This window comes from Thalassophryne amazonica, chromosome 6, assembly GCF_902500255.1.
Source record: "Thalassophryne amazonica chromosome 6, fThaAma1.1, whole genome shotgun sequence".
Classification (NCBI taxonomy): Eukaryota; Metazoa; Chordata; class Actinopteri; order Batrachoidiformes; family Batrachoididae; genus Thalassophryne; species Thalassophryne amazonica.
This window is the reverse complement of record NC_047108.1, coordinates 101032111-101056183: the sequence shown is the minus strand read 5'-3', so window position 1 is coordinate 101056183 and position 24073 is coordinate 101032111. Positions and strand designations below refer to the sequence as shown.

Sequence of the window (24073 nt, the reverse complement as noted above, 5' to 3'; positions counted from 1 at the left end):
TCACTATTATTTTAATAGTTGCTATAGATATGCGGAGCTGAATCATCAGCACAACTTTTTTTTCATGGAGTTTGAACAATCAGTATTCCAGTTGGTAACAAGAGTCAAAAACATTGAGAGGTGAACTGCTATTGGTCCATATGGACAGACTTCGATTGTGATTGGTTGGGTGGCCTGCTGTCCCGTCCACTATCGTGGAGGGCGTGGCCTACGTGCCAAACGAGGAGGGCATGCCATGTTATCGTCCTGCAGCTGCCTTAATTGTGTTTCTAATGTGTCGTAAACATGTATTTTAAGACGGCGGGTGCGACGTTAACCCGCACCTTATGGACGAGGGGAAACCGCACGTTTCCTGCTGTGAGAGCTTCTCAAGCGAGCAGACTTTCTGGCACATGCGGACCGCCTGGAAGAGGAAAACACGGCGGCGAACAAGCTGCAGAACAAACCTGCGGTTCGGACTCCGGCGTGTCTTGCTCCGCGGAGCCCGCTCACAGAACTCCGGCTGCGGGGAAGAAGCGGCTGGAGGAGTCGCAGCCGCCGCCGAATGTTCCTGGACGGTCCTTCTGCTCCACGGCCCCCAGAATGGACCAAAGATCGTACTTGTGGGCCCGTTACAATGAGATGAAACGTCTGGTTCACGGTAAGCTGGTGGTCCGCTCCAGTGCACAGAAACCCCCCCCCCCCCCCAATCCACGTCACCGTCAGTACCTTTGTTCCCACTCTGATTCTGGGAACAGACGTCGACAATCACAACATTTATTCACTGGAAGGTTGGATTTACCCTCTTTAGATCAAATATTGGACAGAAAATTCGGTATTGTTGTGATATGCCGTAATAACAAACAGTTGTTTTTAATGATGCCTCCCAGAGGCACTATGTTTTTTTTATCGATTATACCAATAAATTACTAATGAAATGGATAACTACTGATAATTAATTGCAAATCAGTTTTCATTAACTTCGTTTTCACTATTTTGTGGTAATATAATTTTTATTATTTTTTGGATAACATAATGTTTGAATACATCTCAGGCTTTGGGAAACTGAAAAACATTTTCTGCCTGTTTTATAGCATTTTTATATGATTAATTAGAAACAATTGAATGATCCAGCACAGAAATGTTTATTGTTTCAGCATAATAAGTAAATATTAGAAAGGAATTAAGAACCAAAAAATTGCACAACAGAATTTGCCAGATCTCAGATGTGTTCAAATTGCTTGTATTGTCTGAGTAATGGCCAAAAACTACAAAATATTCAATAAGGGGTGGATGAATGCGTAAAAACTTATATCTCTTTTATTATTAATAGCTTCAGATTAATCAGCACCACTGTATCCATTGTTTTTACAATTAATTTATTAGCTTTTAGTTTGTTAGTGAGGTCTTGATTTATGTTGGACTTGTGGTGCATCTGCAGACAGACGTGCCTAGAAGAACAGCCTGCACCATCCTGGTTTGAACCTCAGCACAAGTGAATAAAAAAAAAAAATGGCCATTTCATTTTTGCACATATGGGACGTGAGGAAAGTAGTGTTTAAATTTTGTGATTTTTCTGAGCAACAGTCCAAAATCTGTCATGTACGGTGACATGAAACAAGAAACAAAAGAGACAGCATATGTTCAGATTAGAGAAGGTGTAACCAAAATTTGGCATTTATCTTTGATAAAGAACATAACTGATCTATAAATTCTTAAAATAACCAATGGTTGACTAATTAGTTAATCAATTAGGTGTTTCATCTGTACTGATTCAGCTCCCCTCGCAGATCACAGATAAGCTCGAGCCTGAATGAATTAGATTTGTTGCAGCCAGCCGCTGATTAAATGTGTGGAATTAACATTACTTACTTACAGGCCCATGTGTATTACTACATAATGTTGTGGAGGCACTGTGAGATTTATTCAACTGAAGTAGGATTGTCAATTTCATGCATTGCACAACATGATGTGAAAAGATTGGAATATACAAAAATGAGAAGGATATTGTAAAATTCTGGGACAAAATTATGATTATTCATATCCTGGTAAAAATAGTTGCAGTCAGAATTGCTGCACGATCTTGTTTTCTCTCCCCGCAAAAATATGAGTCAGCAGGAAAACTAAAGCGGTGGTAGCGCTGGAGAGAACGTGAGTTCAGGCTTGGTGTGGAACTCTGTAGTGGTATCTCTGCTGGGCTGTGCCACTACGTGGGGCCAGGGCTCACTTATCTCTTCCGGCAGAACTGGGTTCCATTTAGGGCCTCTGAAGTCTCTCAAAGGCAAATTTGTTTAATCAGTGCCCATGTGTTTGCTGCGTGACTGTGGTACTTAAACAAACACACAGCAGCAAAAAATAAACATGCCAAAAAATAAACAGTGAGGAGGGGACCCCCACCCACCATAATAAGTATGGCATCAGTCATGTACTGTTTGTTTTTATCTCATGTTTAATTTTACAGTGTTCTTTTTGGGATGATTGTTTTCAGAGGAAAGTCATTTGAAACAGTCTAAAGACATGTTGTGTAATCTTGTGTGGCTGCCAGATCTTCATGATTTTAAAACCAGCAGAAGTGTGAAATCAGCAGGTTTCATATCTCCCCCCCCCACACTCACACACATACACCCTCCCACCCACCACCAAAAAAAAACAAACAAAGAAGAAAGAAGAAGAAGAACAACAAAAATAACTCAGTGTGCAAATTCAAAATTCAGATTCATTAATTTATATAGCGTCAAATCACAACAAGGTCACCTGGAGGCGCTTCACATGATAATGATGATAAAAAAAACCCCAACACAAAATAGATTAAAAAATTAAAAACATGGTAAAAGAGCAAACCATAAAAAAGTAAAATAATAAAAACGTAATATCTTAATATACTTAGGAGAAAACAGGGAGAACAAATGAGTCTTAAGTCTCGACTTAAAAGTCTCCACAGAATCCGACTGCCTTATTTGTGAAGGAACATCGTTCCACAGAGCAAGGGCACGATAAGAAAAAGCTCTGTGACCCGCAGACTTTTTATTCACTCCAGGAACACAAAATAGTCCTGCACCCTGCGAACGCAGGGCCCGAGTCAGAACATAGGGCTCAGCCAGGTAGGGAGGTGCCAGCCCATGAACAATTTTATAGGCCAGTAACAGAACCTTAAAATATGATCTTGCAGAGACAGGAAGCCAGTGAAAGGAAGCCCAAATAAGTGTAATATGGTCAAACCTTCTGCTTTGTGTCAAAAGTCTGGCAGCAGCATTTTGAACCAACTGAAGACCCCAAATGCTGGACTGCGGTAAACCAGAAAATAGAGCACTGCAATAAGCCAATCTAGAAGAGATAAATGCATGTATCAGAGTCACAGTATCAGTCATGGAGAGGATGGGACAGATCTTCGTTATATTTCACAGATGGAGGAAAGCAGTCCTTGAAATGTCTCTTATGTGGAGGTCAAAGGACAACGTAGGATCAAAAATTGCCCCAAGGTTCCTCACTTTGTCCGTATGATCTACAACACACAAACCTAAGCTAAGCGCTAGTTGGTCAAATTGATGCCGATGTCTCACTGGACCAAGAACCATAATTACAATCTTATCAGTGTTTAAAAGTAGGAAGTTACTAGACATCCAACTTCTCACTGATGCAAGGCAGTTTTATAAAGATTTTATGTCAGTGAGATTACCAGCAGATATCGGCATGTACAATTGAGTATCATCAGCATAGCAATGAAAGGCAGTCCAAAAACGCTGCAGTATATTCCCAAGGGGTGCCACATAAAGGGAGAAAAGCAGGTGCCCAAGACAGATCCCTGTGGAACCCCAAACCTCATGTCACTAAGATTGGAGTTAGTGCTATTATACAAAACACAGTGAGAACGACTGGACAGGTAAGACATCAACCACGCAAGAGCACTTCCAGTAATCCCAAATTGATTCGCCAGCCTATCGAGTAAAACATGATGATCCACAGTATGAAACACAGCACTAAGATCCAACAGCACCAAAACTGTAGTGGTGTCCAGGTCCATTGCTCGCAGAAGGTCATTCACCACTTTAGTGAGCGCTGTCTCTGTGGAATAATATCTTCTAAAAGCAGACTGCAGTGGCTCAAAAAGATTATTCTCAGTAAGGTGGTTCACGAGCTGCTGCAAAACCACTTTTTCCAAAATTTTAGAGCAAAATGATAAATATGGTATTGGTCTATAATTTTTCGATACACTAGGGTCAAGATGAGATTTCCTAAGTAATGGCTTAATCACTGCAGATTTAAAACATTTAGGAACAGTTCCAGAAGTTAGTGAGAGATTAACAATTAACAAGTGTACTTATTTTTTTTAAATTCTGATTTTAAATGCAGGTTAAACATTGTGGTGGGTATCGAAAACTGGTTCTTGTTAAGAATAAATAAGAAATGATTCAATCCACCGACATCAATAGCCTTTTTGCTTAATGATTCTCTCATTGGTCCCTCAGCTCACATTACGCCGGAGTGGCCATTGTTTTTAATGGTATGTATCAGGAAAATGATAATTTCTCTATGAAATCAGGGATCCAGTGAGATCAAGAATCCAGCCAGAGATCAAGGATCCAGTGACCATGTACAGATTTTATTTATTTTTATTTATGTCCAGAGATCAAGTATCCAGTGAGCAGTGTCATATTTATTTACTTACTGTAAGACTCAATAAAATGTTGTTGACATAGAAAACCTGTGAAGCCTACTTTTACTACACAGAAAATTCACAATCGATTTGGTTTGTAAAGTAGAATCAATAATGACATCGATATCGAATAAAATTTTATCAATACCTATCCCTAGTGGTGACCAAATACAAATGATAGTGATGATGTCACTACTTTCAGCTTTTCCTCATATCTTTGTCAGTCGTCAGGCTCCAGAGATAAAATACAGACAGCAAAACATGCTGTTGAATGACAGAAACACCTGACAAAATAAACATCACTTCCTGCATGCTGCTACCAGAGACGTTTTACCTACTGCAGAAAAACACAACGTAAACGATAACAGCCATCAATAATATGTAGACTTCTCTATCCAGTTATCTCCGAGATGTCAGAAAATTGGAAGGTTGATTATAAAATCAAAGTATGGGAACAGACAAACATTTACGTTAATACACAGCATTAAAATTGTTTATTTTTCTGTTGATCAATCTTTATTTTTTCTTCCTTGGTGCACTTTTTGTGGGTTTTCTGTGTCCGTTGTGTGGATCAGACCTGATCCCACCAGGTGCATGTCACTCCCTGAACTCCTCCACCATCTACGCCAACAATGAGGTCAACCTGTCCGAGGTGGACATCTATGGCTTTGACTATGACTACACGCTCGCTCTCTACTCAGAAGCACTCAACACTATGATCTACACGAAGGCCAGAGAGTTCCTCATTGAACACTTCAAGGTGTGTTTCACTGCTTTAGGCGTGTTGAAATGCAGTTGATTTTAAAGATAAGCTTAATCTCTTTTGTGCTCTGGCTTGGCAGTACCCCAAAGACATTCTCAAATATGACTATATTCCTAACTTTGCTGTTCGTGGCCTCCACTATGACATCCAAAAGGTACTTTTATTATGTATTTTTGGAGGACAAGCGGGAAGGGAAGAATTGCAAGAGGAGAAATGTTCAGATTTCCTGATACAGTTTGTTAAAAATGTCTCTTTCAGGGTCTTCTGATGAAGATCGATGCTTTCCACTATATTCAGCCTGGAACTGTGTATCAGTGAGTGTTGTCCTCATGTTTGTGAATTCTGTGGGCTGCAAAATGGTTGATGGTGATTAAAATGTAATTTAGTCATGTCTGTTATTTTAAATTTAGGCAAGGGGGTTTGCAAGACCGCTGTAATGTGTGTATGTGTGTGGGGGGGAGGAATACCAGGAAACATTTGGCTGATTACATGTGTGGATTGCTATCAATAACACCTCAACATGACATTCATGTGAAGTTCAAAGGTCGAGGTCAATCAAGGTTATTTCATAGACTGAAAATCGCTTTTTTTGTTTTGGTTGTAATATCTTTGAAATCAAAAGAGCTAGAAGAATGAATTCAAGTGTATATGAGTCAGCAAACAAACGATCTGCTGATATGTATTTTGTTTCACAATGATGTCACTAAATAATAATAATAAAAAAAATTTTCATAATGACATCACGTATGTCGGTAATTCAGCATATGGCAGTCTGTTTACAGATTCATATGCAAGTGATCATCTGAGCTCTCTTTATTTCAAAGTTATTGTGGAAAATATGATTTTGTTTTTAATTATTTAATGTAAGTGCAATTTGTATTTCTGGTGGCTCCCAGTTATTAGCGATAAAACTTGCTTGACGTTATTCCTTATCAGTACACATTCATGTTTTGTGATGCACATCATGTCTGCATGATCACAAAATGTTGAAGTCTGTTTCTAAATGACTATTTACTATCTTTACTCCTTTCATGGTTTTTGATCAGCTTAGTAATACTTTAACATTCCTACTGCTGTGTTCTCAATATTCGTCAGCACGTGTATGGGGAGGTACGAGGTCAGTCAATAAAGTATAGGTCCTTTTTATTTTTTTCAAAAACTATATGGATTTCATTCATATGTTTTTACGTCAGACATGCTTGAACCCTCGTGCGCATGCGTGAGTTTTTCCACGCCTGTCGGTGACGTCAATCGCCTGTGAGCACGCCTTGTGGGAGGAGTCGTCCAGCCCCTCATTGGAATTCCTTTGTCTGAGAAGTTGCTGAGAGACTGGCGCTTTGTTTGATCAAAATTTTTTCTAAACCTGTGAGACACATCGAAGTGGACACGGTTCGAAAATTAAGCTGGTTTTCAGTGAAAAGTTTAACGGCTGATGAGAGATTTTGAGGTGATACTGTCGCTTTAAGGACTTCCCACGGTGCGAGACGTCGCGCAGCGCTCTCAGGCGCCGTCGTCAGCCTGTTTCAAGCTGAAAACCTCCACATTTCAGGCTCTATTGATCCAGGACGTCGTGAGAGAACAGAGAAGTTTCAGAAGAAGTCGGTTTCAGCATTTTTTCCGGATATTCCACTGTTAAAGGAGATTTTTTTTTAATGAAAGACGTGCGGACGGATTGCAGCGTCGGCTCGCAGCCGCTGCGACGCTCCGCCACAGGAATAACACCTCTGTTGGAAGCCTTAAGGACAAGTTGGAACATGTCCAGCTGTTAAACAATTTCTCATATACTCACTCCACTGAAAGCCATCAAACGTCACCTGGATTTTACAAATGGTTATCAACACGGAGGTGTTTTTCCTGTTCCGCCGCACCGCGCCGGCTGCGTCCCGATGCGCGGACCCGTCCACACGTCTTTCATTAAAAAAATCCCCCTTAACAGTGGAATATCCGGAAAAAATGCTGAAACCGACTTCTTCTGAAACTTCTCTGTTCTCTCACGACGTCCTGGATCAATAGAGCCTGAAATGTGGAGGTTTTCAGCTTGAAACAGGCTGACGACGGCACCTGAGAGCGCTGCGCGACGTCTCACACCGTGGGAAGTCCTTAAAGCGACAGTATCACCTCAAAATCTCTCATCAGCCGTTAAAATTTTCACTGAAAACCAGCTTAATTTTTCAAACTGTGTCCACTTCGATGTGTCTCACAGGTTTAGAAAAAATTTTGATCAAACAAAGCGCCAGTCTCTCAGCAACTTCTCAGACAAAGGAATTCCGACGAGGGGCTGGACGACTCCTCCCAGGAGTGCTCACCGGCGAATGACGTCACCGACAGGCGTGGAAAAACTCACGCATGTGCACGAGGGTTCAAGCATGTCTGACGTAAAAACATATGAATGAAATCCATATAGTTTTTGAAAAAAATAAAAAGGACCTATACTTTATTGACAGCCCTCGTAGTTTGAGTGGAGACGAATTGTCTGAATTCTTGATATTTGTGTGGCATATGCAACTTTTGTTGTTTATTTACAACCTTCTGCTGCAAGATAAGATTTTGTTTGCATTGTCTGATAATGGTGTATGTGTGTAGTGTCTTCACTAATATTTTTCTTGTTCTTAGGGGCCTGACCCCAGTGCCAGATGAGACTGTACTTCACCTCTACGGTGGGACTTACCACATTCCTCTGGAGCTGGACAGTGGTTTTTACGGAAAGGTGAATAGAAGGATTTCTTTGTTAAATAGAGGACACGAGGGGAGTGCCAGAGCAAGGCACAAAAGTCTGTTTGTCTGGTTTAAAGTACCCTCAGTAAAAATGTGGTGTACTATGATTTTAACCCGTTTGAATCTGATTCCATGTTGGAATTTTGAACAGTCAAAAGTCACATGAAATCCATTCATCCATTTTCTCTACTCACTTACTCCTCTTAAGAGTCACGGGTGCTGGAGCCTAGACCCAGCAGTCGTGAGCTGTGAGGCAGTGTACACCCTGGACAGGACACCAGTCTATCATAGGACCTCATATGAACAAACAAACACACACCTACGGACAATTTAAAGTTTTCAATTCACCTAACATGCAAGTCTTTGGGAGGAAGTCAGAGCACCCAGATAGAAACCGCACAAACACGGGGAGAACATGCAAACTCCACACAGAAAGACCACAGGTGAGAATCAAACCCGTGAGGTAACAGTACTAACCACTAATCCATCATGCTGCCCAATCACATAAAATCAGTTTTTCCTAAAGGATTCAAGGCTCATCCGTAGGTGGTTTGAAATGTGATTCAAATCACATTTTTTGTACTTCTCTTTTGGCCTGAACAGTCTGCTTGGATTCTGGGTGTGTTTTGTGTCGCCTGTTTTGTTACACCTGTCACTTGTCACACCATATGAGATCAGCACTCACAAGGGAGCTGCAGGTGGCGAAGTCCTGCTCTGAAAAATGTACACTTTCCACTTTCACTACCGTGCACATTACCGTGCACGTGTTGAGCATGTTAGTGCTCATGCTCAACATGAGGTGAATTCACAGGGAGGTGTTAAGTCACAGATGATGTTCAGCAGCCAGTGAAAAGGGGGGGCACCCAACATACACATACACACACACACACACAAAAACCCAGACTAACCTGAACCCCCCCCCCCAAAAAAAACAAAGTTTACAGCCTTCAGCTGCCGTGTGCATGTATCCCGTGTGTCCAACGTGAGATTTGCAGTGTGTTTCAGACTTGGTAACACACATGGATGCATGAAATTAATGCTGAAAGCTAAAGGTCCAATCTCCGCCCACACGCCCTACTGGGTGATGTGCCATTACTGCTGCAACCAGTGTGGATAAGACTGAAAATGAGGATTACTACATAGACACACAGATTACACGTGATCACTATATATAATGTGGACATTCAATCAGCGAGATCAGATATGCAATAAATTCACATTGAACTGAAAGTCTGAACAAAGCCTTTGTTGGTCAGTATATTGTGTCATTCTTCATGTTGATATTAAAGGGCGGTTCTTGAAAAATGTTCTACAACCCCTGGCAATAATTATGGAATCACCGGCCTCGGAGGATGTTCATTCAGTTGTTTAATTTTGTAGAAAAAAAGCAGATCACAGACATGACACAAAACTAGTCATTTCAAATGGCAACTTTCTGGCTTTAAGAAACACTATAAGAAATCAGGAAAAATAATTGTGGCAGTCAGTAACGGTTACTTTTTTAGACCAAGCAGAGGGAAAAAAATATGGACTCACTCAATTCTGAGGAATAAATTATGGAATCACCCTGTAAATTTTCATCCCCAAAACTAACACCTGCATCAAATTAGATCTGCTCGTTAGTCTGCATCTAAAAAGGAGTGATCACACCTTGGAGAGCTGTTGCACCAAGTGGACTGACATGAATCATGGCTCCAACACGAGAGATGTCAATTGAAACAAAGGAGAGGATTATCAAACTCTTAAAAGAGGGTAAATCATCACGCAATGTTGCAAAAGATGTTGGTTGTTCACAGTCAGCTGTGTCTAAACTCTGGACCAAATACAAACAACATGGGAAGGTTGTTAAAGGCAAACATACTGGTAGACCAAGGAAGACATCAAAGCGTCAAGACAGAAAACTTAAAGCAGTATGTCTCAAAAATCGAAAATGCACAACAAAACAAATGAGGAACGAATGGGAGGAAACTGGAGTCAATGTCTGTGACCGAACTGTAAGAAACCGCCTAAAGGAAATGGGATTTACATACAGAAAAGCTAAACGAAAGCCATCAACACCTAAACAGAAAAAACAAGGTTACAATGGGCTAAGGAAAAGCAATCGTGGACTGTGGATGACTGGATGAAAGTCATATTCAGTGATGAATCTTAGATCTGCATTGGGCAAGGTGATGATGCTGGAACTCTTGTTTGGTGCCTTTCCAATGAGATTTATAAAGATGACTGCCTGAAGAGAACATGTAAATTTCCACAGTCATTGATGATATGGGGTTGCATGTCAGGTAAAGGCACTGGGGAGATGGCTGTCATTACATCATCAATAAATGCACAAGTTTATGTTGATATTTTGGACACTTTTCTTATCCCATCAATTGAAAGGATGTTTGGGGATGATGAAATCATTTTTCAAGATGATAATGCATCTTGCCATAGAGCAAAAACTGTGAAAACATTCCTTGCAAAAAGACACATAGGGTCAATGTCATGGCCTGCAAATAGTCTGGATCTTAATCCAATTGAAAATCTTTGGTGGAAGTTGAAGAAAATGGTCCATAACAAGGCTCCAACCTGCAAAGCTGATCTGGCAACAGCAATCAGAGAAAGTTGGAGCCAGATTGATGAAGAGTACTGTTTGTCACTCATTAAGTCCATGCCTCAGAGACTGCAAGCTGTTATAAAAGCCAGAGGTGGTGCAACAAAATACTAGTGATGTGTTGGAGCGTTCTTTTGTTTTTCATGATTCCATAATTTTTCCTCAGAATTGAGTGATTCCATATTTTTTTCCCTCTGCTTGGTCTAAAAAAGTAACTGTTACTGACTGCCACAATTTTTTTTTTCCTGATTTCTTATAGTGTTTCTTAAAGCCAGAAAGTTGCCATTTGAAATTACTTTAGTTTTGTGTCATGTCTGTGATCTGCTTTTTTTCTACAAAATTAAACAACTGAATGAACATCCTCCGAGGCCGGTGATTCCATAATTTTTGCCAGGGGTTGTATCTTACACTGTTAAAGAAAGACAGTGTAATATGCTTTTATTGTTGCTGTGTGAAAATTTGTCTTAGACTCAGATGCTGCCTTTAGTAACATAGTTTACAAAAATAATGTGCAGATCACTGTATCAAATCACTGTGGTGCACATTAGACATATTGTACATATGGACCAACCCGAGGCAAGAACATCACAAGCTATTGCACAACCCCTGCAACACCAATATCCATCCATTTTTCACACCCGTTTACTCCAACTAAAGGTCATGAAGGGGCTGGAGCCTGTCCCAGCAGTGCAACATCAACATGCTAATGGAATTTTGGATTGCCAGGACAATTTAATGAACTCTTTTTTGGTTCATCTCTGATTTCGAAATATCTACTTTTTGAGACATCTTGTACTAATTTACAACTGTCCAGGGGCTGTCTGAACTTTGTCCTTTGGTGTTGGATGGCAGTGGCTATATATAAATATGACAGTCTGCTCATGCGTTTGTTATCTGTGCTGGTAGTGGTGTAGAGCTTGTACAGCTAAAATACAGATGAGTGGATGAGTGAGTGAGTCCTCTCAGCCAGATATTGCAGCTATTAAGTGAAACCATAAATTCTGTCATCTTGTCCCTCTTCAACTTAAAAGGGTATATAATGAGGACAAACTGATTAAAACCTGTTGAACTTTGATGCACCAGATCAATTGAAAAAGCAACAGTTTAGCCTTTTTAATAATCCATAGGCAAGCCTGCCACCTGCACTGTTCCAAAAGATTATGACACCTTTGAAACACCTGTGTTTTGAACGATGTTCTGGATTCTGTATGAGGCAAGATATTAGCCAGTGTGTTACCACCTGCATGACACTGACGCCTACTGGATGGTCCAGGAATACGTGTCTGCGTCTACAGGCTACAGTCAGCGTGCAGGGTCTGTACATGCATTAGCATAGACGCTGCTTGTTGTTGCATTTGACAGTAACAAAACAGTTTGACTTTTATTTATTTATGTATTTATTTTGTAGGCCTGGTGGTCAGTTCTGTGAAGTGTGAAATGTCTGTCAGATCATGCATTAATATTTACATAATAAAGTGTTGGTTGAAACAAGATCATTTCCTTGTACATTTGGGAAGTGCACCTGCAGCTCCGTGCATGGTTAAAACATAAATCGCTGTGTTGTAGCTCTCCCCTCCAGGAGCGATTATTAACACGAATTGAAGTCTTTTACAAAAGCATAATAAGATCATTAAAGCAGTCCTTTATCAGTGCAACACGACCTGTTCTTTTGTGTCTCAAACATAAATGATCAGACAATCATCTTATTTTTTTCTAATTTTTCCTGTCCTGCTTTGTTTGTAGAAAGCCACGCAAAAATGGAAGAATGAGCCACAGACACAAAATTGGACTTTTACCGACTGCTTTTATTTATTTATTTATTTATTAATTTAGAAATGTATACAAACTAAATTTGTCTTGTTCAGACAGAATTGCAGAGATGGCATATACTGAGAATACTGAAGAAAGAATTACTGGCTACACCCCTGAACATGATGTACTGCAAAGAACTTTCCACAAAAACATGCTGCCAGTGTTTCTGTTTATAGGGATAGTTTTAGGTCACGTCGTGTTAAGTTTGCTAAAATGTTTTTTGCACTACAGTGATGTTGTGCCTTTCATAGTAAAAGCGTTTGCAGGCTTTGAAGCCACTGCTGCTGTGACATTAAAATGCCTTTTATTGTGAAGTGCATTCAGGAAATTGGTGTTATCGTCACAGTTAAAGAAACTGCGTCGTAACGGCCAAAAAGTAATAACAGTTTCTCAGAATAGCAGACTACACGGCACACTGCATTTATACTGTATCTGTTTACACAGAGCACAGTGTATTCGTGGCACAGTATTTCAGGAGAATAGTCTGTGGTTGATGGTCGACAGAGGGATTTGAAAAATAAATAAATAAAAACAAACCACTGGGGAGAGACCTTGAATTTCCATGTGGCAATCCCCAGCTTGTCCTTTCCTGTTTATCACCATTGAAGGTAGAACACACACACACACACTGATAGATAAATTGATAAGGAGTCAAGTGGGAAATGACAGCTGTTGTTAATATTGAGCGGTTGGTGAGGAATGGAGGACATGCACTTACCGAATGCTCAGAAACAAAACTTCCAAATAAGGAGAGTACCAGCAAAAGCAGAAAACACTAACAAATGCAAAAAACAAACAAAAAACCCCCAAAACACCTGCATCAATTCAAGAACAGGTACTTACATTAAAAAACCCCCACAGAAACAAATATAACCAGCGGCATCTTTAATTTCTAACACAAATTCACAGTGCACCCAATCGCAGAAGCGCTTTGCAAAGCTTCACAACACAGTGGAAGAAGCAATAACTCAAAACTCCTCACACAAACAGTGGTTTCTGGCCCCAGATGACTTTAACTGACAGACTGTCATGACACTCTGCTCTTTATCTTACCTGGTCAGCAGAGCTGAGTTAAGTTTTATTTGTTTACCTTATTCATGATTTTACTGTTAAAAATAGCTATATGTTGAAGGTTTGTTTTATTTGCAACGCATTGAAGAGCGTAACCCTGTTAAAGTCCTCCAGGAAGAAGCTTCCGTTGTGTTGTGAACCTTTACTTAGTGCTTCTGTGTTTGCATGCATTGTGTGCATTTTCAGCAGACACATCAAATTTTATTATTGTGTGTTCTGCAGGTTATGTTTGTTTTCTCTCTTCTCAAGTGTTTTTCAACTTGCAGGACATATTTTGATTCAGTTACTTGTAGAATTGATGCAAGTTCTGTTTGTATTTTTAAATGCTTTCTGCATTATAGTGTTGCTTTAATTTAGAAGTGTTGTGACCTCTGTTGGCCACCGTATGATTGAGATCCCCTGTTTTAATGGATCGTGTGGGACAGAATGCATTTTGCATGATCAACTCCCCCCTCTATTTCCAGGAGATTATCCATACAAGTTTAAGTAGTTTAATTTGTTTGGAGAATTTTGTCAGTATGATGTCATGTTTTATAGGTGCAACATTTTTATTTATTTAAATTTTTAAAATTTATGTTGAGCCCTATGATAGACTGGCTTCCTGTCCAGGATGGGATAGGCTCCAGCTCCGCCTCCCCCCCGCCCCCCTCCCGTGACCCTTGATTGGAGTAAGCAGGTTACGGAAAGTGAATAAAAATTATGTTGAGATCTTTTTTTTTTCAGCATTTATACACATTTTTGCATCATACATATTGTGCCTCAGTGCATTGTTGCATCACTTTGGAGTTATTACAGGAGAAAACAGTCATATATGGTCAGATAATCTATCAAGTGTAATCAGACAAAACATTTTTAATGTTTGTCAGTTTGAAGTAGGCTTGAGTACAAAATACAAACAGAAATTTATTATACTTGATCAAATTTGTGTGACTGTTTCTTTTAATGAAGCATACAGTATGATAATGATTTATCGTTTTTGTTTCTTCATTGAAAATATACATTTTACCTTTGTTGTAGATGAGCATAAACCTTTCTCAAACACATGGGCTCTATATCTGACATCTAATTTAAAGGATTAAATTTCCTCCCATCCAAATGGCCTGTCCCATTTCAAGTGGCTTTACTATGACATAAAATCCTAATTGTGCAATTTTAATCTGTTTGTTTTTTTTTTTGTTTTTTTTTTTCTGTCCCCTGCGCCTTCCCCTTTTAGTCACGAATCAGCTTGAACCAGTCTAATGAGGCAGACTGGAACATTGTGTCCATCAAAATAATGACTCCCCCACCCCTGTTTTTTTTTTTTTTTTTTTTTTTTTTTTAAACCATCCTTACTCAATAAATAATGACTTTAATCTGTTTATTGAGTCAAACAATCACAAAAGATAATCTGACCTGCTGGCTCATTAGAAGCACTTTAGAGTCTGATGTTTGACTCAGGCTTCATTACTTTTCTGTCAGGTTTTTTCTGAGCTTTCTTGCAGCGGGACACATACATCTTTTGTAAATAAAACCAACAAACAGAAGTGGTGTAATGTCAAAGAGAAATATGTTTTTTTTTCTTCCATTGCAGGGGCCAAAAGTGAAGCAGTTCATGGACATCTTCTCTATTCCTGAGATGACACTGTTAGCTGTGGCGAATGAATTCTTCATCTCCAATGACATTGACTATGATCCAGTTCACCTCTACAAGGATGTCTCGGTGAGTCCGCCTGCTGATTCTCTCACAGTATGTCTTATTCTTCCCTCCAAGCTCATACTGAGGACCACTCTGACTTCTTCACTTCACCGTCATCACCCGCTAAGAGTCTTCAGCTGCAGGCGAAGAATCTTGTGACCTCAGTGAAAGTTTGTAATGGATTATCTTACTCGTGTTCCAAAGGTGAAACAGTTCTCTGTTACAGGGCACTACTTCAGTCTATTAAAACTGATGCAAGCAGTTGTGTTGTTAAACACTTTCACATATGAGAATATTGCTTTTTGAATGGCTGCAGTGTGAAACTTGTAATTTTATTCCTGCAGGGAACGTGTGTGTGTGTGTGAGAGAGAGAGAGAGAGTGAGTGAGAGAGTGAGATTAGTGCCAGTGCTGCAGAATGCTCAACATTGCAGATTTATTAGTGTGGATACATTCTTATACCTGTGTAACACTGTTTGTTTGTTTGTTTTTTTTATCTTCAGGAAGCAGTTGGCATGGTTCATCTTAAAGGCTACATGTACAAATGGGTCATGCAAGATTTGGGTAGGAAATCCATTCAAAACTGTGCTGTTAAACTGACATATTGGTGCACAAACAGTGAAATAACCATTAGAGTTCAGATTGCTAATTTGTTGTGTTCTAATCCCAGATAAATTTATTCTGAGAGGAGAAGAGACTGATGCAGTTTTGCATCAATTGGCTAGTCTTGGAAAGAAACTTTTCCTCATTACCAACAGTCCCTTTAGTTTTGTGTAAGTGCATCTGTCAGAAGGCTGTGCATTCATATGTGCACCCTGATAAAAGTGCAGAGCCGACTGTACTGACGCTGACTCTGTTAATGTTTCTATTCAGAGATAAAGGAATGAAATACATGGTGGGAGACAACTGGAGAGACTTCTTTGACGTTGTCATTGTGCAGGCTGACAAACCCCACTTCTTCACTGATTGTATCAAGTAAGTGTGACATACGCGGCTCCTGAATCTTTGGGTGGAGACACAGAACAGTCACACCACAAGTCTCTTGCTTTGGACTCTGAACTCAGCGGTATGCATCATTATTGACCTACTTGCAGACCCTTTAGACGTTTGGATGGAAACGGGGACCTTCAGTGGGAAAAGATTAACCGTTTGGCTAAAGGACACATCTACAAACAGGTCAGTGGTACTTGAAACTCAAAGCTGTTTCCTGATCGGTGCCTTGTTTTTGTGCAGTTAATACCTGGATCACACAGTGCATGTTTGTTTGGTTCTTTCTGTATTACTGAACTAAAGAGAATGCCGTGATTTGTGACTTTGCTGCTGTGTTTCAGGGAAACCTGTTCGACTTTCTTAGACTGACCGGGTGGCGAGGATCCAAGGTTCTGTACTTTGGAGACCATCTTTACAGTGATTTAGCTGTAAGTGTCAAAAACTATTACTTTGTCATCACTGAAGAGTAATTGCTTTAGGGATCCCTATTTTTGGCCGTTTCATTTTAATGTTTGTCCTTTTCACTTAAAGCTACAGCGTGTAGGATTTATGGGTGTTTTCTTAGGAGAAATTGAATAACTATCTGGTCATTAGTGTAAAATTACCTGCAACAACAAATCCATGTGTTTTCTTAAGCTTAGAATGGGCTCCCTCAAGGAAACCACCATGTTGATACAGTTGAAAACACACTTACTCTATCTTTTGCATTTTGCAGCGTGACCAGAAGACTGAATAAAAACCAAGAGAAATTAGTGGTTTCTCTCCTAGACACTACTACTGGTTGGTAGTACAGGCTAATAAGTTTGAGAACCCTCATTTTTGTGAAACAGATTTCAGAAATCTGTTTAAATCTGTGTTAGTGAGCACTTTTCCTTTGCCAAGATAATCCATCCCACCTCACAGGTTTGGCATATCCAGATTGTTGGCGCAGCCATCACAGTAAGAGCTTGTGAAGTCGGACAAAGACAGAGGACAAATATAATGCAGAGACATGGATTTAGTTTGGCCTGCACGCGATCATTTTTGTGAATGAGCTGCCGCCATTTATTGATTGCACACCGGTGTGTAGCCACGCCCACACTCACTAGGTCACAGGGTCAATTAGGGACATGATATATCAACACCCCCGCTTGTTCCTTAATTGACACACAAACATACAGTATACAGTGCACATCTCAATTTCCCAAAAATTTTTTCCTAGTTCATATACCAAACAGGAAACATACAAATTTGTCCATCCTGACCTTTGCAACAGGCTTAGTAAAAATATCGGCCACCATATCATTTGTAGGGCAATAAAGAAGAAGAATTTTGCCTTCTGAAATAACAGAGGGAACAAAATGGTATCTGATGTCAATATGTTTGCATCGCTGTCGACACACAGGGTTTTTGGATAGAGCAATAGCACCCTGATTGTCCTCAAAAATAGTCACAGGTATAAAGTTCAAAGTATTGTCCATTCCTTTCAGTAGGTTCACAAGATATAAGCTCTCTTGAGTTGTAGCAGCTAGAGCCATGTATTCAGCCTCACATGTAGATAAAGCGACAGTGGGCTGTTTCTTAGACTTCCAGGAAACAACAGGCCCAGCCTCAGACAAACTAAAGCAGTAACCAGTAACACTGCGCCGGTCATTCTGGTCAGCCGCCCAGTTTGCATCACTATAAGCAACAAGGTTCAGGTTTACATTTTGCTTTTTATAGCACAACTCCTGGTCCACAGTGCCTTTCAAATATCTCAGAACATGTTTAGCTGCCACCCAGTGTTGTTCTATAGGTTCAGACAAGTATTGAGATAATTTACTAACAACAAAACTCAGATCTGGTCGAGTAGATGTCATTACATAAATCAAACTTCCAACCACTTCACGATATTTTTTTAGGATCAGCAGGTAGACCATCATTGTCAAATGTAATTTTCATTTCACACGGTGTTGACCTTTGCTTGCAGTGAGTCATGTCAAATCTGTCAAGAATTTTTGTGATATACCTCCTTTGATTCATTTTGACTTCCTCTTTTGTCTGGGCAAAATTAGTGCCAAGGAAATGTCTTAATTTCCCAAGATCTTTAATTTTGAATTTGTTCCCCAACATTTCCTTCACTTCATTGAGCATTTCAACATCACTCGCTGCAACAAGAAGATCAACCCAAATAATCAACATGATTCTTTCATCTCCAGCATTTTTACAGTAAACACAATAGTCAGCAATATTTTGAACAAAACCGTTTTCAACAAGGAAATCATGTAACATTTTATTCCAGTTTCGTCCTGACTGTTTCAAACCATACAGTGACTAATTGAGCTTACACACTAGTTTCTCTCCTGTTTTAGATTTAACCTTGAACCCTTCAGGCTGCTCCATGTAAATCTCACAGTCTGTAGGAGCATGGAGATGTGCTGTTTTAACATCCATCTGATGTAGCTCTAAACTGTACTGTACTGCGAGCTGCATCAAAACATGAACAGAGGTCATATCAGCAGTAGGTGAAAAGGTTTCATTGTAGTCTAATCCAGCCACTTGACTATAACCTTTTGCTACATATCTGGCTTTGTAAATGGTTTCCAACGGATTTCCTTTAATAGCATAAACCCATCTACCCCCCACTGCATGTTTACCCTCAGGTAAGGTTGTCAATGTAAAAGTATCATTCTCTATCAGGGAGTCCATTTCCTCTTTCATGGCTTTGGCCCACTGCTCTGATTTAGAAGAGCTCAAAGCTTCTTTTGGGGTCTGGGGGACACCACAAATCACACGGTAACAATAATCAATATTTGTGAATGCCTCATCACATTTTACCTCATAGTCTGTATAATATTGAGGGGCTGTCCTCTCTCTCTTTGGATAATGAGCACTCTGGCTGCTCTCACCGTCACAGTTTAAGTTTGTATCACACACCTCTACTTTCACTTCAAGTGGAATTGGTTTTGTCTCATCCAGTTTTGGTTGTGGGATCTCCACCCTCTTTTTAGACTCAAAATGTTCATACATGTCATCATCTGTCTGAGCAGTGTTGCCACAGTTACTTTGATAAAGTAATCCAATTACTGATTACTCCTTGAAAAAGTAACTTAGTTACTTTACTGATTACTCAATTGTAAAAGTAACTAAGTTAGATTACTAGTTACTTTTTTAGTTACTTTCCCCAGCTGCTGACAACAACCCTCTGCCACCTCAACATGACAATACCTGTTTTGCCAAAACTCACTTTATAGTCACCCTTTCTTGACTTCAATGAAAATAAATACTTGTTTTATAAAAAGTAAAATAATCTTTCTTGACCTCATATTTAACTGTTGACAGCACTGTAACAGTAAAACTTGCAATTTCTAACCTACATTGTTTATAAATGTAACTATTAAATTCTAACATTTTTCTAACATTTAAATTCTCTATAAACATTTTACTTGTCAAAATTATTATTATTTTAAGTAGTATTAGTAGTTGTAGTAAAAAAAAAAAAAAAAAAAAACGGCTTCAAAACTGGACCTTTAATCTAGGGGTGTTGTGGGGGAGGGGGGCACATCCTGCCCCACGCCCCCATTCCATCTGGATTCGCCCCTGCTTTGGCGTTTGTGCACAAAGAACGGATAACATTTATTTATGCAGAAAACTTGACCAGATTTACAGGTAAGAAAGTTTTATTGTGTTTTCACATCATGTGGTCCTCAGAAAGAGAGTTTAGGTGCATTTGAGTGGAAAATAGTGTTAGTTGTTGACACGTCGTGGAGGATCAGCTGTTTTTAACGAGACGATATGGAGCGGCTCAGCTCAGAATTCTAAGTAAAGGAGAAAAATAAAGCATAAAAATGACTTTGAAAGCTCAGTGCAGGTGTGCTGTTTTCACCGCGCTTTAAGAGGTGAGGATGAGTCGTAGCTGATGAAAAGCTCACAGCTCGCTTAAAGTGGGCAGTTCAGTCGAACCCTGACCCCCTGCCCACGGACCAAGTTTAATGCTGCTGTCGACCCACAATGCAAAAATAATAGTAACGCACAGTGACTTGGAGAAGTAACTTTAATCTGATGACTCATTTGGAAAGATTACCGCGTTAGATTACTCGTTACAAAAAAAGTGGTTAGATTAGAGTAACGCGTTACTAAGTAACGCGTTACCGGCATCACTGTGTCTGAGTGTCACATTCAATAAAACTTTTTGTAACAAACTTCGCCAGCCTATTTTTGGTTACTTTTCCTGTTTCTGGATGGAAGATAAGATATGCTGGACTGTTTTTATCATATCCAACATATATGCCTTTTGCACAGTGTGTGCCCAACTTTTCTTATATGCATAACACTCTGAACCAAACACTCTCATTTTGGACAAGTCAGGCTTCTTTCCAGTTAACACAAAATATGGAGTTTGTCCAAGATGTCTATTATAGCATCTATTTCTGATAATGCCAGCTGTTTGTACTGCATAAGTCCACATATACTTTGGTAAGGTACTCTCAATTAGCTTGCACCTAGCCATTTCGAATAGAGTCCTCCAGGCTCTTTATGCTGTCCCATTCTTATGGGGTGAATAAGGAGCTGAAGTTTCATGTCTAATGGCATTTTGATGTAGCAAAGCCTGAAACACATTAGAGGTAAACTCAGTTCCATTGTCTGACCTTATATATTTAATTTTGCCATAAGGGGCTACATCAGCAATGAATCTTTCTGTAGCTGCAACAGTGTCACTTTTAGCTTTTAGGAAATAAGTGAACACAGCTCCAGAATAATCATCAGTGAAAGCTATAGCAAATTTGAAACCATCTTTTCCAGCTGGTTCTATAGGTCCAGCCAGGTCTGCGTGCACAAGCTCTAGAATGTCCTTAGCTTTTTCATCTGCATCTCTGTTTCTGCTCTGAGCAAATTTACCTTTAATGCACACTTCACGTCATATTGGGCTTTTCACGTTTAGTTTTAATTTTCATTCCTTCTGTCACGTTTTCCAGCTTTAACACGTCGTCATAATTACAGTGTCCCAAAATTTCATGCCATGTTTGGATGTCATAACACGCATTACATTTATCAGCCTCGTTTTCAACAGTACTCAGATAAAACAGTCTGTCATCCATATGAATATCAAAACTCGTACCCTTTTTATGGATGAGCCGATTCTGTCCTTCCTTGAAGATGACTCGCTCCTTGTGCTGTAGCCGCTTTAACAGAAAAGATGTCCTGGGAAAATGATGGCACATAGAGCGCCTCCATCAGGAACACATTGACAACGTGGCCTTTAGCGTCTCTCAAGCGCACTTTGGCAGTGCCTTTCTTCTGCGCAACGCCGGTGGCACGATCTCCATCAGCCAACTCCAGAATATGGCTCTGAGCCTTGAAAGTGGGGTCAAACTGCTCAAATCTTCCGATGTCATTGATGATGTGCTTTGTCGCTCCCGAGTCCACCATAAGACCCTTCGCCTTGACTCCTCCGACCGGGGCATCCTCCAGTTGGACCTTGAATGCGTACGTATGGTCCTCCTCGTCCACCGCTCGTTTCACCTTATCCCGCTTTCTACGCCGACAGTGCGCGTCTTTGTGCGTGGCACTTTTGCAGAAGCTGCACCACTGCGCTCTCCAGCAGCTGATGCACAGTCTGCGGCTTTATGGCCCTTCTGACCGCAGGTGTAACAGGTAAGCTTTACGCTCCAATTGTCTCTTCCTCTGACTTTCATGACACTGTCCTCTCCAGAGCCAGAAGCGCCAAACTTCTCTGTGCTCTCATAGCTCCTCAGTTTGGTTTTAAACTCAGCAAAAGTCATCTTCTCATCACTCTGCGTAACGTGTACAGACAATGGTTTATACGCATCAGGCAGGCCTTTTAATACCATTGCTGTTAACAAACCGTCACTCAAAGTCTCTCCTGCATTACACAGCGCTGTGATAGCAATCTCTGCACAGATAATGTAGTCCGTGACACTTTCATTCACACCTTTTTGGAGAGATGTGAGCTCCATGTACAGACTTATTACGCGCGGCTTTCCTTTCCCTGCGTAATGGTCACGTAGGATCTGCAGCGCCTTCCTGCCATCATCAGTGGCGTCTCTCATTACACGGGACAAACTTTGATCATCCAGCACCTGAATCAGAACTGCGTACGCCTCTTTATTCTTGCTGGCGTCTTCATTGGCATCTTCATCATCTGCCGCGGGGGGTTCACTCAGAATGGTACGTTTGAGGTCAAGCAGACACAAGTGTGCCAAAAACTTGGTTTCCCACAGCTCATAATTCTTTTCATCTCTGTCAAAACATAAACGGTTCCATCGGCTCCCAAACTCTTTACTGGGCCCATAACCTGTTGGCACAGCCATCACAGTAAGAGCTTGTGAAGTCGGACAAAAACAGAGGACAAATATAACGCAGAGACATGGATTTAGTTTGGCCTGCACGCAATCATTTTTGTGAATGAGCTGCCGCCATTTATTGATTGCATACCGGTGTGTAGCCACGCCCACACTCACTGGGTCACAGGGTCAATTAGGGACATGATATATCAACTCAGATGCTGATTGGACAGCATGATTATTGCACAGGTGTGCCTTAGGCACTGATGATCTCATCCCACCTGCTCAAAGTGATGTTAATCAGTGAAATCACTTGATGAAGTCAGTGACTGCAGGGAAAACCTGCAGGATCTTGGCCCTTCCTGGAATACTCTGGACACCACTGTTGTATGGCATGTTCATGAACTTCTTGAGAGAACACTAGTATGTACAGTATTTTTATGTAACAAATGTTTGTAAATTCACATATTGTATGCTTTTAATGGTTTCATGACTTAAAATTTGTTTGACTATTCTAATTTGACTTGTGGCAGGACTTGACGTTGCGACATGGCTGGCGCACTGCAGCAATAGTGCCGGAACTGGAACAGGAAACCAAAGTGGTGAGCACCCAGCGCTACTCTATAAATCTCACCTGGTTACAGGCGCTGACCGGCCTGATGGAACGCCTACAGGTGAGACATCAGTCATCCCAGACAAGTTTGGAGCTTTTACTCTTTTGATTGGATTAGTTTGAACAGATGGGTGAAATACTGCATCATTCACAGTGGCAGTCTCAAGAAATACAGTGAGGCAAATAAGTATTTGATCCACTGTCGATTTTGCAAGTTTCCCACCTACAAAGAATAGAAAGGCCTGTATTTTTTATCGTAAGTACACTTCAACTGTGAAGAGACAAAATATAAAAAAGAAAACAAAAATCCAGAAAATCACATTGTATGATTTGTAGATAATTAATTTACATTTTATTGCATGGAATAAGTATTTGATACAATAGAAAAACAGACCTTAATATTTGGTACAAAAACCTTTGTTTGTAGTTACAAAGGTGAGACATTTCCTGTAGTTCTTGAGCAAGTTTTCACACACTGCAGCAGGGATTTTGGTCCACTCCTCCATACAGATCTTCTCCAGATCTTTCAGGTTTCACATTTCAGTTCCCTCCAAAGATTTTCTATTGAGTTCCGGTCTGGAGACGAGCTAGGTCACTCCAGGACATTGAAATGCTTCTTACAGAGCTCCTCCTTAGTTGCCTTGGCTGTGTGTTCAGGTCATTGTCATGCTGGAAGAGCCAGCCACGACCCATCTTCAATGCTCTTACTGAGGGAAGGAGGCTGTTTGCCAAAATCTCACAGTACATGACCCCATCCATCCTCGCTTCAATACGGTGCAGTCGTCCTGTCCTCATTGTAGAAAAGCACCCCCAAAAATGATGTTTCCACCCCCATGCTTCACGGTTGTGACGGTGTTCTTGGGGTTGTTCTCATCCTCCAAACACGGCAACTGGAGTTGATACCAAAAAGGTCTATTTTGGTCTCATCTGACCATATGACTTTCTCC

The 24073-nt window shown here is 40.4% G+C and overlaps 1 protein-coding gene across 1 annotated transcript in view; it reads left to right on the top strand.

Moving 5' to 3' along the window:
• The first annotated feature begins 205 nt into the window (after positions 1–205).
• The window catches only part of nt5dc2 (5'-nucleotidase domain containing 2), a 32166-nt gene continuing 8298 nt past the window's right edge, over positions 206–24073 (top strand). Inside the window, exons 1-12 of the mRNA XM_034172957.1 lie at positions 206–640; positions 5209–5393; positions 5476–5550; positions 5655–5710; positions 8010–8103; positions 15158–15286; positions 15764–15824; positions 15931–16033; positions 16134–16235; positions 16355–16436; positions 16592–16678; positions 23047–23187. Coding sequence (XP_034028848.1) covers positions 286–640; positions 5209–5393; positions 5476–5550; positions 5655–5710; positions 8010–8103; positions 15158–15286; positions 15764–15824; positions 15931–16033; positions 16134–16235; positions 16355–16436; positions 16592–16678; positions 23047–23187 — 1470 coding nt within the window. The 5' untranslated portion in view covers positions 206–285. The remainder of the gene's footprint in view (positions 641–5208; positions 5394–5475; positions 5551–5654; positions 5711–8009; positions 8104–15157; positions 15287–15763; positions 15825–15930; positions 16034–16133; positions 16236–16354; positions 16437–16591; positions 16679–23046; positions 23188–24073) is intronic.